This window comes from Gobio gobio, assembly GCF_949357685.1.
Source record: "Gobio gobio genome assembly, chromosome: 23".
Classification (NCBI taxonomy): domain Eukaryota; kingdom Metazoa; phylum Chordata; class Actinopteri; order Cypriniformes; family Gobionidae; genus Gobio; species Gobio gobio.
In genome coordinates, this window is record NC_137119.1 from 11,056,965 (window position 1) to 11,076,333 (window position 19,369).

The window sequence follows — 19,369 nt, forward strand, 5'->3', positions numbered from 1 at the left end:
GAGCAAAGATACTAATAAAATAAACTATGCTTTTCAGGTTTTTCAGGTATGTCTAACATTAGTTTTCAGGTAGGCCTACAGAAATTGATCAAATGTAAAATAACATTGCATATATGACTGTATAAATTAAAGATTAATCCTATTAAACTTACAAACGTTATTCAATCAAGAGCAGTGAGTGATGCCCTTGTCTTTTGTTTGACATTAAAAAGACAGCAGTAAAGGCTACTGCCCCTTTAAGACCTCGGATATGCGTCGTCTTTATCGACTGTATAAAGCTTACTTAAGCCATATACAGACTATGTCTGCTAGAATACTCATCAATATGTTGACATACTTTTTGCGTGAGTTTGTCCATTCAAGAGCAAGACTTGAAAGAGAACTCAATATTTGCGCGCTGAGAGACGTGTGCGCGCTCTCGGATGAGTGCACGGAAAATTTTCTCACAGTGCGCGCGACTTCTCATTCGCGTCTTCTGGCACTAAACCAGATAGTTGCGTGTTCTGAGTTAACACAATCAGAACGTAAAAATACGGGATATTTTACGGGAAAATACTAAAACGGGAAGACAGCGGGAAAAGAGCTAAAATACGTGAGAAACCCGGAAAAAACGGGAGGGTTGACAGCTATGGTGTGTGTGTGTGTGTGTGTGCGATATGTAGGCTTAGGGGTAGTGTAGGGGGATAGAATGTACAGTTTGTACAGTATACAAACCATTAAGTCTATGGAATGCCATCTGCCTGTCTTTCCCCTTCCCCCTCTCTATCTGTGTGTGTGTGTGTGTGTGTGGGGGGGGGTCTCTCTCTCACCCTGTGAGTTTGTGTGTGTGCCTTTCTCTCAGTCCTTCCCCTCCCCCTCACTCTCACTCTATCATTGTGTGTGTGTGTGTGTGTGTGTGTGTGTGTGTGTGTGTGTGTGACTTTCTCTCTTGATCATAATTTAACCCTTTCATGTAGGCTATCACAAATAACTATCACTTGAAATAAAAACGTCATGTGATGTGTTTGCCAAGATCACGTATGATGCACATGTCTTTAAATTAATTATTTACTGATATAATATAAATGTATTAAAACATAAATTTCACATGATTTTATAAAAGTGGCTATTTATAATAAACTTCCATAAAATGTAGACACGCATCTTACTCTTACCTGACACTGATATTAAAATCATCTTTGCATTTTACTGTGATTTGGCTCAATTTATTAAATTTTTTATAAAAAAAATTTTATTGGACCACCCATATTGAAATGAAAGCACGCTTTATGGTGCATAAGATTGGTGCACAAACGGTAGCTAAGGTAGGTCAAAAACACATGAAGAGAAATGTTAGGATAATACAACATCAGCATTTGAATGGTATTGTGAACTCATTCTAATTTGACCTTTGACATCATCTGACATGAAATTAATTTAAATTTAATTGATCTCATAGATGTGGCTGTTGTGGTTCGTTGTCATAGCAGCACCAACTGCTGCAGTTAATGTGGTGAATTCAGATGACTTTGACATAGTCCTTTTAGTTTTTCCAATTTTAAATGCCTATTGCCTGCTGTGCACAGTTAAGCTGATGCCACCGGCGTGGCGGTGCCACCGGCTTGGGCCCGTCATCGCTGCTCGCAGCTTTAATTATTATTATTATTTTATCGACTTCTCGGGCACTTTTGGGGCTCTTACCATGCTCAAAAACTCTTGAAACTTAGCACACACATCGGAATGCGCGGCCATCAGAGCCGGGCTGAAGCTGGTACCCGGGCGTGGCAGGGGGACTCGACAGCGCCCCCTAAAGTGGGGTCTGAAAACTTGGTCTATATATCAAACACACTTGCACGTACATGTATGAAACTCGGTACACATATAGACCTCATCGGGCCAAACAACTTTCGTGCTCTAAGTTACGTGTCAGCCCAACAGGAAGTGAGCTAATATGGGTTGTTCTGAAAACACATGCTCTGGAATTTAATATACTCCTCCGAGGCCATTGTTTCAATCAGTGCCAAACTCGGTCAGCATGAAGTCAAGACACAGAGGATGCTAAATTGCGAGCGGATTTTTGATAACTCAAACGGTTTGGCCGTGGCGATGCAACGAATTTATGGCGAGAAAAGGGAAACAGGAAGTGTGTAATAACTTGTGCAAACATTGAATGATTTGGATGAAACTTCAGCTGTGTGTTCGTTGTAAGAGGCCGATCACATGGATATGACTTTTGTGAGTCAAAGTTAAAGCGCCACCAACTGGCAGCAGGAAGTGTGTCACTTTCAAAAATGCTTTGAATCCCCATCTTATTTTCACCTGATTGACTTCAAACTTCATCAGTATAATGTGAAAACATGACAGATAGAGACATATGAATGGATTCCTAATATTTCAAAAAATGTTGCCATGGCAACATGTCAAAGTTTAATAATGTTTTTGGCTGTTTGTGTGCCCTCCCCTCTATCACCACAAGGTGGCAGTGTTGTATTATTTTTGAAACTCCCTTTCTCTGTATGTGTGCTTGTTAATGTGATTCATGAGGACACAAATGTGTATGATGACATGGGTATTACACTGATATTACAACGTAGTGGTTAATGTGGACATGAACTATGACACTATATCACTACAGGACTAATTTTCTAAATGACATTTGAGTTACAATTCTTTTCACCTGACAGCCGTGATTTCATGTACTCATTCAGACAGAACTCTTTTTTTAAAACAGAGGAGTGTGAGTGTGTTTTCTATACATGTGCTTTACAGAAGGTCATGTGCTGTGTTTGCAAAGATCACTTTTGACACATTTGTCTTTAAATTCATTATTTACTGACATAGTTCAAATTTATAAAATAAAAAAAAATTCACATTATTTTCTACAAGTGTCTGTTTATAAGTGTCTTTTTTCACAGAAAGTTTGTTTGAACGTGAATATTTGTATAATTCAGTTTCTGAGTTTTTACGTTCTCCTCGTAGGCGATTTATTCAATCTCCACCAAACTCGGTCAACGTGAAACGGAAGCTTAACGCATTAAAAATATTTAACGCAAATAACGCAGCGTCCGTTTTTATATCCATTTTTGCTTAGCGTTACATGATCACGCTCCTATTCATGTAAATGCTTCCAAGCGCGACAAGACACAAGAGAACACGCTGTATGCCAATGTCCTGTGTGTGTGTGTGTGTGTGTGTGTGTGTGTGTGTGTGTGTGTCAGTGTCCTGTCTGTGTGTGTGTGTGTGTGTGTGTGTGTGTGTGTGTGCAGGCCCGTCGCGACAAGGCAGGCAAACCAAGCAATTGCTTGGGGCCTCGAGCTGGCCTGGGGCACCAAGACAGCGACAGGTTAAGAATAAAATGAAACGACAAACTGTGTGAGCGCCCCATTGATAGTCAATGCAGTAAAGTGCAATGACACTGTTATCGGGATCCCCCTTAAGGGGCCCCTCTCAGTAGTCGCTGACAGCAGCCAGCCAACCACGCGATCTCTGCTGTTGGCAAAATACAAAATCTTCGGATTTGAAGCGGAATTTTATGCTTCAGGAAGCCAGAAAAGAAAAAAGAGAAAGGAAGAGGAGGATAAGAAAAAACAAGATAGTGGTATGTGATAAATTACACTGGATAAAATAGCTCTACTTGTCTTGTACAAAAAAAGTGTAAGTTTGCAGCAGGTAGGCTAGCAAAAATATGTTTATGTTAGCTATTGTTACCTGCCTGACGGCAAATGCTGCTTGTAACGAACAGTTAGTGCAACTTTTTTTTCGAACAGACGGAATGACATGAGATTGCTATAGCTTTGTAATAGGTTTTGATGAAAGTGGCATAGCATGCTATAGGCCTACTAACTATTATTCATGCTATGCATAAATAACCTGGAATAGTTAATATAGCATGCTATATTAACAATTATTATAAACATTATTTAACCAGAAAGAGGCAGAGGAACATGATTTTTTTCATAGCTTATCTTAATGTGCTAGTGTCGGGATATACGGTAGTGACAGTTAATGCAAATATGACATTATTTTTATGAGTTACCAATAGATCTTGAACAATTACTTTATTCTGTGGCAATTTTTACACTATTACATTTTGAAGTACAGTATCAGGACAACCCACATGTTTGACTGGTACTGTTTACATGTTTTACTGGTACTGCCCACGTTTTACTGGTACTGTTTATTAAACTATTTAACAAGGTATTATAGTCATCGGTTGCAACTTTACAATAACCATCCAGATAATGTTTATAGACAGTTTACAAAACAACTAGTAACCCTAAAGTATTCCCAAAGTGTTAGGAATATCTGGTCCGTCTATCTATGTAAATGTAATGTTTATAGATGTTTAAAAAATGGTTACTTAAAGGTTTAAAAAAAAAATGTAATGATACAGTGGTGTTTTTTGCAAATGTTTTCAAATTTTATGCACAGTATTTGCAACAACAGTATTTGCACTGTAAACCTTTTTATTAATATATAGTGTGGGTGAACTTAAACTGTATGGCTATGCTGCGGTATGCTGTGTGTGTGTGTGTGTGTGTGTGTGTGTGTGTGTGTGTGTGTGTGTGTGTGTGTGTGTGTGTGTGTCTGTCAGTGTCCTATCTGTGTGGATGCGTCTCATGTCAGCTAATCAAGGGACACTGACACACACACACACACACACACACACACACACACACACACACACACACACTCGACGCATAGATAGACTCGCGTCAGTTTCCTGCTCACATCGAGTTCTCTTTTGCTCTTGAACAAACAATAACACAGAGGATTTTGAGTATTCTCATATTAGAGTCTTAAATTAGTTAAATAACGTCTTAAATGAACTTTAAAGAGTTGTGAGGAAATGAGATGCGCGGGACCGCGCGTGAGATCCGCGGTTGTTCTTAAAGTGACAGGAGCACTGATGATGCCTGTCATTAATGTTCATCAAAGAACAACGGGAATAGAGAAAATTGTAGCTTTAATGATGATTCATCTATATTTCATTTATTATTTATGCAGTTAAGGAAGGTTTGATAACTATTACATTTCTGTATAACAGGGAAGGCCATGGGTAAATATAACATTTATTATTTTGGGATATAATCATGGTATATATAACATAATATATATATAACATATATAGGTGGAGGGGTGTTTATTACAACATAATCATGGTTTATGAAGACATTTCATGTGTCCCCGTAAATCAAAATAGCTTTAACAGCATATTAAACAATTTTTTAATAAAAATGTAAAAATGCAGAATGTTTTCTGTGATGGTAGGTTTAGGGGTAGTGTGTGTGTGTGTGTGTGTGTGTGTGTGTGTGTGTGTGTGTGTGTGTGTGTGTGTGTGTGTGTGTGTGTATGTGTGTGTGTGTGTATGTGTGTGTGTGTGTGTGCGATATGTAGGCTTAGGGGTAGTGTAGGGGGATAGAATGTACAGTTTGTACAGTATACAAACCATTAAGTCTATGGAATGCCATCTGCCTGTCTTTCCCCTTCCCCCTCTCTATCTGTGTGTGTGTGTGTGTGTGTGGGGGGGGGGGGTCTCTCTCTCACCCTGTGAGTTGTGTGTGTGTGTGTGTGTGTGTGTGTGTGTGTGTGTGTGTGTGTGTGTGTGTGTGTGTGTGTGTGTGTGTGACTTTCTCTCTTGATCATAATTTAACCCTTTCATATAGGCTATCACAAATAACTATCACTTGAAATAAAAACGTCATGTGATGTGTTTGCCAAGATCACGTATGATGCACATGTCTTTAAATTAATTATTTACTGATATAATATAAATGTATTAAAACATAAATTTCACATGATTTTATAAAAGTGGCTATTTATAATAAACTTCCATAAAATGTAGACACGCATCTTACTCTTACCTGACACTGATATTAAAATCATCTTTGCAGTTTCTGTGATTTGGCTCCATTTATACATTTTTTATTAAAAGAAATTTATTGGACCACCCATATTGAAATGAAAGCATGTTTTATGGTGCATAAGATTGGTGCACAAACGGTAGCTAAGGTAGCTCAAAAACACATGAAGAGAAATGTTAGGATAAAACAACATCAGCATTCGAATGGTATTCTGAACTCATTCCAATTTGACCTTTGACATAATCTGACATGAAATTCATATAAATTTAATTGATCTCATAGATGTGGCTGTTGTGGTTTGTGGTCATAGCAGCACCAACTGCTGCAGTTAATGTGGTGAATTCAGATGACTTTGACATAGTCCTTTTATGTTTTCCCATTTTAAATGCCTATTGCCTGCCGTGCACAGTTAAACTGATGCCACCGGGGTGGCGGTGCCACCGGCTTGGGCCCGTCATCGCTGCTCGCAGCTTTAATGTTTTATTATTATTATACAGCACATTATTTTAATAGCTTATAAAAAATGGCATTTGTAGAAATTTACATTAGCCAAAATTTAAAAGGTCTTTAAAAATATTGTTAGTTAATGCTAACTTTTGTGTAGGATAATGTTAATGGATACACAACCTTATTTAAGTGTTCCAGGCATTAAGCATGCAATGCTTCCATGGAGAGACTACAATATCATGCACTTTTCCAACTAATCCTAAACTAACTTTTCTTTACGGAATAGAAAGAAAAGCCTTCTTTGTTCTCTTTATACAGAACATTTTCCTTATGATGGCTGAAACCGAAACAGCCCCCTAAACCCTCAATCACTATTCCCTACTTTAATCTACTTAATACAGTTTACTTGAAGGAGTGAATGAAAACGATTGAGTGAATTCGGACAGCCGCTGTGTGTACATCGGCTCTACACTCATTGTTGCGGTGCAATGTGGGATTGAATGAGTGCACTCAATAAAGTCCACTATGGTTTTGGACACCACTATAAATGGCTATCCCCTCAAATAGTTCCCTATTTAAGGGTATAGGGGGCGATTTCGGATTCAGCCAAGATTCTGAAAGAAAACGTGCAGGTTTCTACTATTGCTATAGTATCTGACTAGACTGGGTAAACCCAGCCTGATCTGCCGGTGATTTTATTTCGCCCTGCAGCTCAGTCTGGAAACCTGTACATTCATTTATCTTGCTTCTGTTACACTTTTGCGGGAACCAATCCCATACTGGCTTATTCACCTGGCGCACTATTGGCGGGTTTAACATGATGACGGATAGAGAAGCGTTGGATGCCCGATGATCATGCCTCTTGTGGTCTGATTGGTTGAAGGACTATCCAATTGCATACAGAGTCATTTTTGATCACGCCTCTTGTGCAGTAGAAAATACATAGCAGATTCCCCAGACCAATGTTCAATATTAAATTGAGCTTGGTCTGGTGATAGCCAGACAAGTATCGGTCGCAACTTTAATGCGCATCTGATTGATAGATAAACCGCACGCTCTTATTTCAGTGTTGTTAATGTTTTAGTTACTTTAGCAGTTTCCTTCGTATATTCAGTTAAACGTCATTAAGTGAAATTTCATGTATCATTCATCAGAACTGTGCGGATGTCTGTCGCTATTGAATTGCAATTAATTCGAATCTTAGCATTTTAAATCGATTATCGACCGAAATCAACGATTGATTGCCTATGATTGCCTTATAGTATTCAAGGCCACAACAGACAAAGGGATGGGGCGCTAACAGCTAAATCTGTGTGGCAACTTTCCCCAAACGGGACACACTCTGTAACTAAAAGTGGGTCATAATAAATGTGAACACGACTCAACCAAAACATCCGCCTCAACTCCTGTCACATCTAGTACCCAAGAATTAGATACGGCCAATAATATGCTCTCCGCCAGATCGAAAGAAGCGGCAGAGCGGGCTACCGGAACTGGACAGAGAGCTAAAGTGGACAATGCTTGAGAAAGGGTTAAACCTGTCTCAATTTCATTCACTAGCTCCATCTGCAAGCCTCACGACCACAATTGCTGGGCTGCAGCAGTGGGACATGATCCGCGTGGTTGCAGATGCCGGTCTCCTATCCCTCTTAAAATGAGACAGAGGGGAGTGGTCACAATGAGAACAACCAGCCCCCTCAAGGGCTGATTGAACTTGCTCTGCTCCAAGAAATATAACACACAGTTGTGGCCATCATCTGGCGTTATATATCTCCTCAACTTATACCAATTTTTCACTCCTAGACACTAACACAAAGATCACATGAACAAATGACTTCCTGAAGACAAAGATGCTGATGAGGTTCTTTCTGTCGACGTGCCTGTGACATCACCTGACTGTGGTAGCCAATCAAAATTGGCGTGTAACACTTTTGCTTCAGACACCAGCTCACGAGAAGCGAAGCCATAGTGTCAACACCAGGACGAGTGTCAACACCAGTGTAGAGTTCCACATCGAAAGAGAACATTTGAATGCGCTAAAAGAGAATAATAATAATAATAATAATATTGTTGTCATCAAAAGTGTGTTTCAAGTATGCTGCCATATTGCTCCAATATTTGATACAATAGATGTTTGTTTTTAAGATTTATGAGCATTTGATTTTTATTTTTTAACAGCTTGTTCTCGGTGATACTTACTGAACTTTAATCACTGGCAGCAGCTTCTGAAGAACGTTTAGTTTTTCAGCTTTATTGTTTTCACCAATAAATTTATTAAGATCAAAATCATCCAGCTTCTTCTCTGATGTCAACAACACAAAAACTACAGCTGACCACTGAGATGAAGAGAGTTTGGCTTCACTTATTGTTCCAGATTTCAGATAGTGCTGTATTTCCTCCACTAGTGAATGGTCACCCAGTTCATTCAGACAGTGAAACAGATTGATGGACTTCTCTGGAGAGTCAATGGTCCTGATCTTCTCCTTGATATACTGAGCTGTTTTCTCATTGCTGTCAGACCTGCTCCTTCTCAGTGTCATTAGTCCCTGTAGGAGAATCTGATGAGACTCCACTGAAAGACCCAGAAGAAACCGCAGGAAAAGGTCCAGATGTCCATTTTTACTCTGTAGAGCCTCATCCACAGCTCTCTGATGCAGCTCAGAAAATGAAACATGTTTAAACATAAGTTGAAACTTGTCCTTAAACTTAGTCAACAAACTTGGTTTGGTGACTGGATCAAATACATTTATGTTGTTGTTTGTGAAGGAGAGGTGCACATATAAAGCTGCTAAATGTTCCTGAACACTAAGATGAACAAAGCAAAACACTTTCCCTTGATACAAGCCAAACTCCTCTCTGAAGATCTGAGTGCACAATCCTGAGTACACTAATGCTTCTGTTACATCAATGCCACAATCTCTCAGGTCTTCCTCATAGAAGATCATATTACCTTTCATAAGCTGCAGAAAAGCCACTTTCCCCAGTTTGAGGATCATGTCTTCATCTGTCACGTTCTTCTCATAGTCCTTCTCACGTTTGATGTTGGTCTGAAGGATCAGGAAGTGTGTGTACATCTGAGTGAGAGTTTTGGGAATCTCTCCACTCTCTGCTTCACTCAACATCTTCTCTAGAACAGTGGCTGAGATCCAGCAGAACACTGGTATGTGGCACATGATCTGGAGGCTCCTTGATGACTTCAGGTGTGAGATGATTGTATTGGCCAGACTCTGATCACTGATTCTCTTCCTGAAGTATTCCTCCTTCTGTGGCTCATTGAAGCCTCGTACCTCTGTCACTCGATGGACACACTTAGAGGGGATGAGATCAGCTGCTGCTGGTCTGGAGGTGATCCAGATGAAGGCAGAGGGAAGCAGATTCCCAGCAATGAGGTTCATCAACAACATGTCCACTGAGGCTGATTCACTTACATCACACAACCGCACATCACTCTGAAAATACAAGGACAGGCGGCACTCGTCCAGACCGTCAAAGATGAACAAAACTTTATATTTATCATTGGATATTTCCATGTCTTTTGTTTCAGGGAAAAAGACATGAAGAAGATCTGAAAGACTGAGTGTTTTGTCTTTCATTAAATTGAGCTCTCTGAAAGGAAGTGGAAATATAAGTTGGATGTCCTGATTCACTTTTCCTTCAGCCCATTCCAGGATGAACTTCTGCACAGACACTGTTTTTCCAATGCCAGCGACTCCCTTTGTCAGCACAGTTCTGATGTGTTTGTCTTGTCTAGGTAAAGGTCTAAAGATGTCATTGCATTTGATCGGTGTGTCCTCTGTTGCTGATCTCCTGGATTGTGTCTCAATCTGTCTCACCTCATGCTCATTACTGATCTCTCCACTCTCACTCTCTGTGATGTAGAGCTCTGTGTAGATCTCATTCAGGAGTGTTGGGTTTCCCTGCTTTGCTGTTCCCTCATACAGACACTCAAACTTCTTCATCAGATTTGATCTGTAAAAGTAATATAGCATTGTTAAATATAGAGATAAGTAAAATGATTTATTCTGTATCATGAGACAAAGAACATATATGGTTTATAAAATGTGCCAATTATTTATGTGTTTGAGATGTGTGATGATCTCAAATAAACAAAATATCCCACAATTTACCTGACACCAGGATACCTGCTTTCTTTAAAGTCTTAGGTCATACATAAAACATAAGTTCATTGTACTTTTTTGCTAATATTGCATTGCAAAACACTGCTTTTGAGGTGGTATACGGATAAGATTAGGGACGGGTTTAGTGGTATGGGTAGGTTTAAGGATGGGTTAAGGTGTAAGGGAAGGGTCAGTGTAATTATAGATGCAACTACAAAAATTAACTACAGCTGTAATTACATGCAGGTATTATTTAGTAATTTAGTAATTATTTAGTATTTAAGTAAAACATGTATGTACACAATTAGTGCAATGTATCCAATTATTAACTTAAATGTTAGTACATAGTAGATAAAGACACTTAATATAACATGGAACCAAGACAGATAATTCTTTTTACAGATGGATTTTGTTACGGCTGATCTTTGTGCTGGGATTGACCTTAAACGTCATGAAGAGCATCAAGAATCAGACACTTGATATTGGTGTATTTTGCTCACTACTTTAATAATTCTATCAAAAGTTTTGCAAAGTTTATACGTAAATGCCCTAAGTATCAAATCAACTACTCAAGGGCACCACTGTAATACTAAAAACAAAAACTAGATAAAGTTCAAGACAAACTTTAAGTTGGCTTGAAAAAGCTTTTTAAATACTATAAATATTCAATTAAAATAATATATGATTGAGTGCTTAAAATGTTACACATTGCCAGCTACCACATCTATTTTCATTATGAGAATGAAAGTAATAAAATATAAAAATAAGAAATAAATAAAAACAAAACAAATAAATACATTTACAAACGTTTAAAACTAAATCTGGCCCCACTTCATTCAAAATCTTTTCATAAAAATCTACTAAATAAAAACAGTCCTAGAGGAGTTAAAATATGCTTTAATGGGTAACACTTTAGAATTCTGTTCAATCAATAATCAGTAACTGCACAGGAACAAATGAGTAATGCAATATTAACATACTAGTAACTACTATTAAAGTCGGCATGAAACAGAAGTTGAGATCGTCTTTTTCTCCTTATTGTGACATATATCCGAGTGAAACGGCTTCTGAAATCAGAAAAAAATGTAGGGCGAGGCTTGATTTCGTCCTTCGGGAATTGATTGGATCGTTGGAAGTTGGGCGTTGCTAACAAAATGGAGGCAGATTTGAAGTTTGCACTCAGTTGTGGAGAAAAACTCGATCTATCTCTTAAATAAATGTATTTTCTCTCAAAATCTTTTCTACAAAATGTTACTAAGCATATTTCCTCACTTTTCGCTGATTTATGCTACAGATTTTACTTATTTTAAGCCTTTTATGACTTTGTTTCTGTAAAGCTTTTTTCTCAGCTCTCCCTTATCCACAAGTTTCCTACACCCCATGAAGCCTTGCGTCAAAAGTGGGTGCGTCTTCCGGTTCGAAGTAAACAAGCGGGACTTTATGCATTTCCATCGTAGTTTATGCGCACGTTTTCGAATCGGATATAACATTTATCCGACTCAAACGACTGCATACATTTTTTATGTGCATTTATAGAATTCATTTGCATCTTGGCGTTTCCATTCAGCATTTTTTTATGCAATAACGTTATCCCAAAATGCGCATAAAAATAGGTGGATGGAAACAAAGCTTATTGACATTCAACAGTTGACAGTCATTCAAGCTCTCCAAATTTGCTAACGATGTGGGAACACAACCTAAATGAACTTTCAAAAGGGTGAAACAGCAGTAACGTTACCTTTATCCTCCGCGGTAGTTGGGAGGATGACGTTAAGAAGTGGCCTTGTGTCGCGTACGGTAGCATTTTAATCTATTTTCTAGATTCAGTAGCCTGTGATGGTAAGTCGATGAGCAATTTGAAAAGCTCAGAGGTGTATCAGTATCTGTCGAAATATCGGAAACGATCTAAAAGCGGACATTGAGCTGAGTCTGAGCATGTGTGCTAGCATCAGTGACAGGTGAAGTACAGACAGCGGTTGTTCATGAATTAGGGCCAGGACGCTGTTGTAGTCATGCAGCAGCACTTTGGTGGAAGGTCAGTAAAGTAAGGAAGGAGAATTAAGGACACGAAAATTGTATTGTTTATTGTATTGCAATATTATTAATTAACTAATAAATGTACTAAATGAAATGTTTAGTGTGTGTCATTCTGCAAATGTTGCTTCACAGTAACCTTCACTTAACCCTTGTGGCACCATCTGATTAAAAAAAAAAGTAAAAATGATCATTTTGAAACCTTGCTATTGATCCGAAAAACACTAGCCTCTCCACTAACTAGCACACAAAATATCATTGGAATACTACTTCCGCCGCCTTACCGGAAGTTGTACCCACGTTCTTATGCCGCGTTCCAGGCAACCCGTAACCCGTGTTTTTCCAACCTTCTACCCGTGAAAGTGCACTGGAACGGCAGTCAAACCCGTGACTTCCCACCCGTGAACTCGTACTAGATAGATGTACTCCCAGTTACGAGTTCTGACGTCACATAGCCTGCGAAGCAACAATGGCAGCCCCTATAGACGCGGTGTTTATGAAAGTCGTACATTAAAAACCAAATATAAGGTATTGCTCTAACGTTATTTATCAGCAAATGTTATGCATTATCAGCAGCTTTTCTAGTGTTAGCTAGTTTTCAGGCCATTGAGTGCAAGAATAAATTAATACCAAATACATTTCCAAATATACAAATAACGTAAAATAAAAGGTAACGTTATAACAGCTTCTCTTGCTTTATGCGTAGTTTTTTCTCCTCCGTTTCCCTCAAATAAGCAAGGAGTAAGCACCTTTGGCGATAGAAATTATTGTAAACGAGCATAAGCGCTGTACGGTTAGCCATTCTTTGTTTACATCTAGCTACCGCTCCAGGCAGTTTGGCGTGACTTTGCCTGGAACACTACAAAGTCGTGAGTCGTGGTTTGAAGTCATAATTTACGGGCTCAAAAACCTGCCTGGAACGCAGCATTATTTACAGTAGCGCCCCCCGGAAACAGGTGGATAAGGGGGGCGCGCTGCATTCCTCAGTGCGAGTCATCACGATAAGCTGTTCGTCCGACTATATTGAGTAATTTTTACATTAAAAAAAGCTTTTATTTCTCATATATTTCTCTCTTTTTGCCTCAAGTCCTTCTTGAAGAAGGTATTGTGTATACCGAGAAAAGTGCACCAAACCACGATCAGTGACATGTTTCTGAGAGGAGGTGCAGAAACGAGACAGGGCGATAACACCGCCCTCGCGCCATAGCACATGACCGGGAGAGAAGAGAGGTCGTTTCGATGGAACAAGAAACTGAATTGGTTTGTAACAGCGCTCAGTTGAATGAGGTAGTTCACTATTAGCTAATCAGTAACTGCTATTTTTTTTCATACCTCCCAGAGGACTAGTAATAACTACTATATACAAGCTCATAAATAATGCACAACGTATAATTAATTCTAAAGTGAAGATCACGGTAACCCACTAGTAATGACTTAAGTATTACCAAATCCTTCTGAAGGAATTACTAATTATTTGAAATATAAAGTGAAAAGCATTTGGAACAGTACTCTAAAGTGAAGATCATGGTAATCCACTAGTAATGACTCAAGAAGTATTACCAAATCTTATTGACAAATCCTAATTATTTGGAACGGTATTCTAAATAGGGATGGGCATTTCAAGCAAAAATAATATTCGATGATCGCTTGGATTTATTCGATTATTATTCAAAAATCGCAACTCCTCCCCCGCATGCACGCATGTGTAGGCTACACACCATTCACGCTCTCAATCTGTATGATAACAAACTGTTTAATTCATTCGGGAATAGGTTATATTAACTCAAGCCATGTAATTATTGTAACATGCTGAAACATGACTGTTATTTGACATCGCCCCAACTTACCGTAACCGTTATATGCCACACAAGTCTACAGTGTGAGTGTGAGACAATGTGTTCTTCTTCTGCTGGCGTTTATAAACTGGCAGTTTAGTTGGGGCGAAATGGGGCACGGTTCACATGAAAAATTGCTAATGTGAAAGCTCTCACACAGAGCTTGGTGCGCACTGAGGTACCGAACCTGAGAACCTATAACCTGAGTTCAGTTGCACTCGAACTGTGCCGCGATTCGTGTGAATGTTAAAGCAACACTCAGGTTCGCACTTGTTCAGGAAGAAAAGTAATCAGATTACGATGTCCTTAGTTCAATAACATACATGTAAGGGATGATAGTGTTGATGATTTACCTTAGATACGAGTGAAAGCGAGTCTGCAGTGTATTCACGCATAGCGAGTGCAATCAGGGCAGCAAATTAATGGCAATTCACTGAATCAAATCAAAAAACCGAATCAAATATTAAAAAAACTGCGACTCATCCCTAATTCTAAAGTGAAAAGCATGCTAACTGCTTTTGGATAGGAATTCCTTCTGATGGATTTGGTAACACTTGAGGCATTACTAGTGGGTTATAATGATCTTCACTTTAGAATAATGTTAAAAACATTCATTATGTATATAGTTCTTAGTTGTAACCTAGGAGGTATAAAAAATTGTAGTCACTAATTAGCTAGTAGTGAACTGAGCGATATTGCTTTCAAATTCGTTAATCAGTTTCTTGTTAGTAAATAGTGGCTACTACTCATTTGTTCCTTTGCCAGAGCATGCACGATATGTTCCCAGTGATTATCTGAGTAGAAACAATGTTTATGTAATATAATGTATTATGTTATATAACAGTTTATAATGGGTTTGAGGCCTGAGGATAAAATATGACATTTTTTGAGCTCTGAATATAAGGCCTCTTCAGCAGCACCTGGTGCTCATTTCCTTAAATTCCATAATGCCCTGGTACCCAACAAAAAGGGTACCGCTCTCCATTTAAATTCCCACAAAAGGTGGGTTGTTTAAAATAATATAAGCATCTTTCAATGGAATGCTATATGTCAGTCCAAGCCACAATTTACTTACACTATGTTGATGCAAAAAGTGTAAATTGAACTAAGCCCTCTCAAATTATACGTCTCTCTTGCATCAGGCGAAAATAACAATGTCTAGTATCAGGGTTTCTGCAGGTTTCACCAAGTCAAATTTAAGACTTTTTAAGACCTTTTCTAAGACCATTATGAATTCAATTTAAGACGTATAACACGCAATATAAAAAGTACAAAGGAAATGCAGAATCACAAAATGACTTGCAAATTAATTTATTTAAATTATATATTTGTTGGCCACGAGCACCAACCAGCACCCCATCCTCTCCCGCACTTCGTCGTCAGGAACGGCCTGTTGTACTGTGTCGCCCAGCGAAGGGGGGAGGTAAAAGAACTGCTCGTGGTTCCCAAACCGAACGTGGAAATGGTCATGGAGCTAGCCCACAGCCATCCGATGGCCGGCCACCTGGGAACCGCCAACACCATCCAGCGCATCCGGGACCGTTTCCACTGGCCGGGCTTGGATGGAGAAGTGAAGCGGTTCTGCCAAGCCTGTCCCACCTGCCAGAGGACCGCGCCACGAGCACCTCCCCCCAGTCCGCTCATACCGCTGCCCATCATCGGGGTGCCTTTCGAGCGAATTGGAATGGACCTGGTGGGGGCGTTGCCGAAGTCTGCCCGTGGACATGAACACATCCTGGTGATTGTCGACTACGCCACCAGGTATCCAGAGGCACTTCCCCTACGGAAGGCAACGGCAAAGAACATCGCCAAGGAATTCTTCCTCCTCTGCACCCGAGTCGGCATCCCAGCGGAGATACTGACGGACCAAGGAACTCCCTTCATGTCCCGGCTAATGGCTGACCTCTGCCGGCTGCTGAAGGTAAAGCAGATCCGGACCACAGTATACCATCCGCAGACAGACGGTTTAGTAGAGCGCTTCAATCAAACCCTCAAGCAGATGCTCCGGCGAGTGGCCGCCGAAGATAAGCGAGACTGGGACCTGATGCTTCCCTACGTCCTCTTCGGAGTCCGCGAAGTTCCCCAAGCCTCCTTGGGTTTCACCCCGTTCGAGCTACTCTTCGGCCGTCAGCCACGAGGGCTCCTGGATGTGGCCCGGGAAGCCTGGGAACAGCAGCAGCCGGCACCTCTCCGCTCCGCCATCGAACACGTGAGGGAAATGCGTGAGCGGATCGAGAGGGTCATGCCATTAGTCCGGGAACACCTGACGAAGGCCCAGCAGAGCCAACGGCAGCTGTACGACCGGACGGCTCAACCCCGCGAATTCCAGCCCGGCGACAGGGTCATGGTGTTGGTCCCCAGGGCCGGCCCTGACCAATTTGCTGCCCTAGGCAAGATTTTACTTGGTGCCCCTTGTAAGGTTTAGCACTACATGTTATCAGTCTAAGTTGTGGAATTACTACTGTTTTATTTTTGTAATGCATTGATGTTTTTATTTTTATTTTCATTGTTATTGTTTTATATGATGTCCAGTCCATTCTATCATTATGTTCATGATATTATTATTATTATTTTATTTTTTAAAAGGATGATAGTTAAACTATACAAAAATAGCACCTACGCCACATTACAGCCTAAACACAAATAGCAAGAGTAATAGCATCCAGCATTCATGCACAAACTATGCATTGAGAACTAGCAAAAGTGTTTGTTTTCCAGTAGATGGCAGCAATCTTCCACTAAACTATGCACATTCATGTTTTCACCATGAATTAAACTGAGAAATGTAGATATTTAATGTGAATTTTAAATAAAATGTTGCTATTTTAAATAAACTTGTATATAAATATCATTACTAATTTTGGCAAATACATTTTAAAATTGCCATATGTCCCCTTAAAATGGCACAACTGTAGAGTAAAAACATTAGGCTATTATAAAAGTGATATTGCATGCGTTTTTATCTACAAAATCACACTGGCTGGCCTCTCGAGAACCCAGAACAGCTGTTTGCATAAAGTTTAAGGTAAAACTGGAATTAATTAACGAACATTAGTATTTTACTACTATGCAATTAAATAAACTGTACATTCATTAGCCTACATCACTTTACCTCACTTTACACTGCAAAAAAAATGCTCTTCTTATTTAGTATTTTTTCTTGTTTCCTGTCCAAATATCTAAAAATTCTTAAATCAAGATGTATTTACTAGTAAAATGACAGATATATTTAGATATTTTTCTTTTCTTGTTTTCTGGGGGGTAAAAACACTCAAATGAAGAGATTTTTTGCATAAAACAAGCTAAATTATCTGCCAAATGGGGTGAGAAAAATTATCTTGTTTCTGTTTGGGACAGAAACAAGAAACAAGATTTCAATCAGAAACTTATTTTTCTCACCCCATAGGCAGATAATTTAGCTTGTTTTAAGCATAAACTCACTTAATTTTAATTTTATTTTCAAGAAAACATTTTACATTTTACTTATCTAGTAAATGCATCTTAATTTAAGACGTTTTAGATATTTAGACTAGAAACAAGACAAAAATACTAAGTAAGAAGAGCATTTTTGCAGTGTTTCCCTTATCTTGCCTGCATCAGAGGGCTTCTGTCTTTTTTGACACTACAATTCGGCCATCCGTCATAAATTATCAGGCAACTTTCACCGTGTCAACACCTGGCGCGAGCGGCCAAGCACCCTAAAAAATGAAAGCAATCCTGTCTACATTAGATGCGGCGAGAGGCGACGCAACACAACAAATTCCCAACTTTAAACTGATCACGCGTTATATTTCTGACGCACTTCAAGTAGCTCGGCGGGGGAGATTGATGAGGTGGACCGGGAAGATGTGGGGGACTTAGTTAAGTTAATATTTCAAATTAATATTAATAAAATAGTATCAGTAATACATTTTGGCGCCCCTATGGATGAGTGGCGCCCCTAGCATTTGCCTATTCCGCCTATGCCACGGGCCGGCCCTGTTGGTCCCCACCTCCGCCTGCAAGTTTCTGGCGACCTGGCAGGGTCCGTTCACGGTCATAGAGCGAGTGGGTCCTGTCAACTACCGGCTGCGCCAGCCGGGCCGGAGGCGTGAAGAGCAGCTATATCATATTAACCTGCTGAAGAGGTGGGTGGGGACCCGAGACCAACTCAGCGCCCTGGCCTCTGTCGAGCCCCCGGTCGTGGACGTGGGAACACAGCTGTCGGCCCCCCAGAAGACGGAGCTGGATCATCTGGTCCGTCAGTTCTCTGATGTGTTCTCCACACGTCCCGGGCAGACCAAAGTCATCCAGCACGACATCCGCACACCACCTGGCGTCATTGTGCGGCAGCGGCCCTACCGGGTCCCCGAGGCTCGGAGACAGGCCATCGAGGACGAGGTCGGTGAGATGCTGAAGTCGGGGGTAATCGAGCCATCACGCAGTGCCTGGTCCAGCCCCATCGTCATGGTCCCGAAGCCGGATGGCACCCTCCGCTTCTGTAATGACTTCCGCCGGCTCAACGAGGTCTCGGAGTTCGATGGCTACCCGATGCCCCGAGTGGACGAGCTGCTGGAGCGCCTGGGGAGGGCTCGGTATATTTCGACGCTCAACCTCACAAAAGGTTATTGGCAAGTTCCCCTCACCGACTCCGCCAAGGAGAAGACGGCGTTCTCCTCACCCAGTGGGCACTGGCAATACCGAGTTCTCCCCTTCGGCCTGCACGGGGCCCCCGCTACGTTCCAGAGGATGATGGACATTCTTCTACGTCCCCACCAAGCGTACGCGGCAGCATACCTGGACGATGTAGTCATCCACTCCGAGACCTGGCAGGACCACCTGGAGCGGTTGCGGAGGGTGCTCCTGGAACTCCGGCGGGCTGGGCTAACCGCCAACCCCCGGAAATGCCATCTCGCCCTCGCCGAGGCTCAGTACCTTGGTTTCCGGGTGGGTAGAGGACTGATCCAGCCCCAGCAGAAGAAAATAGACGCCATCCTGTCGACGCCCCGCCCGGAGACCAAAACCCAGGTACGAGCCTTTTTGGGGTTGGCGGGGTACTATCGCTGTTTTATCCCCGACTTCTCCACCCTAGCATCTCCCCTGACAGACCTGA

General features: G+C 40.7%; 2 protein-coding genes across 6 annotated transcripts in view; both read right to left on the reverse strand.

The window, feature by feature from the left end:
* The window catches only part of LOC307119970 (NACHT, LRR and PYD domains-containing protein 3-like), a 333,135-nt gene that overhangs the window by 232,598 nt on the left and 81,168 nt on the right, over positions 1-19,369 (reverse strand). The window lies entirely within an intron of this gene.
* LOC307119968 (NACHT, LRR and PYD domains-containing protein 12-like) overlaps positions 1-19,369 on the reverse strand; it is an 85,989-nt gene that overhangs the window by 57,953 nt on the left and 8,667 nt on the right. For all 5 annotated transcript variants that reach the window (XR_013815715.1, XR_013815716.1, XR_013815717.1 and 2 more), the window contains exon 5: positions 8,490-10,259. Coding sequence is in view for 2 of the 5 variants with exons in the window: in XM_079806745.1 (XP_079662871.1) it covers positions 8,490-10,259 (1,770 nt within the window). In the remaining 3 variants the exon portion in view is untranslated. The remainder of the gene's footprint in view (positions 1-8,489; positions 10,260-19,369) is intronic.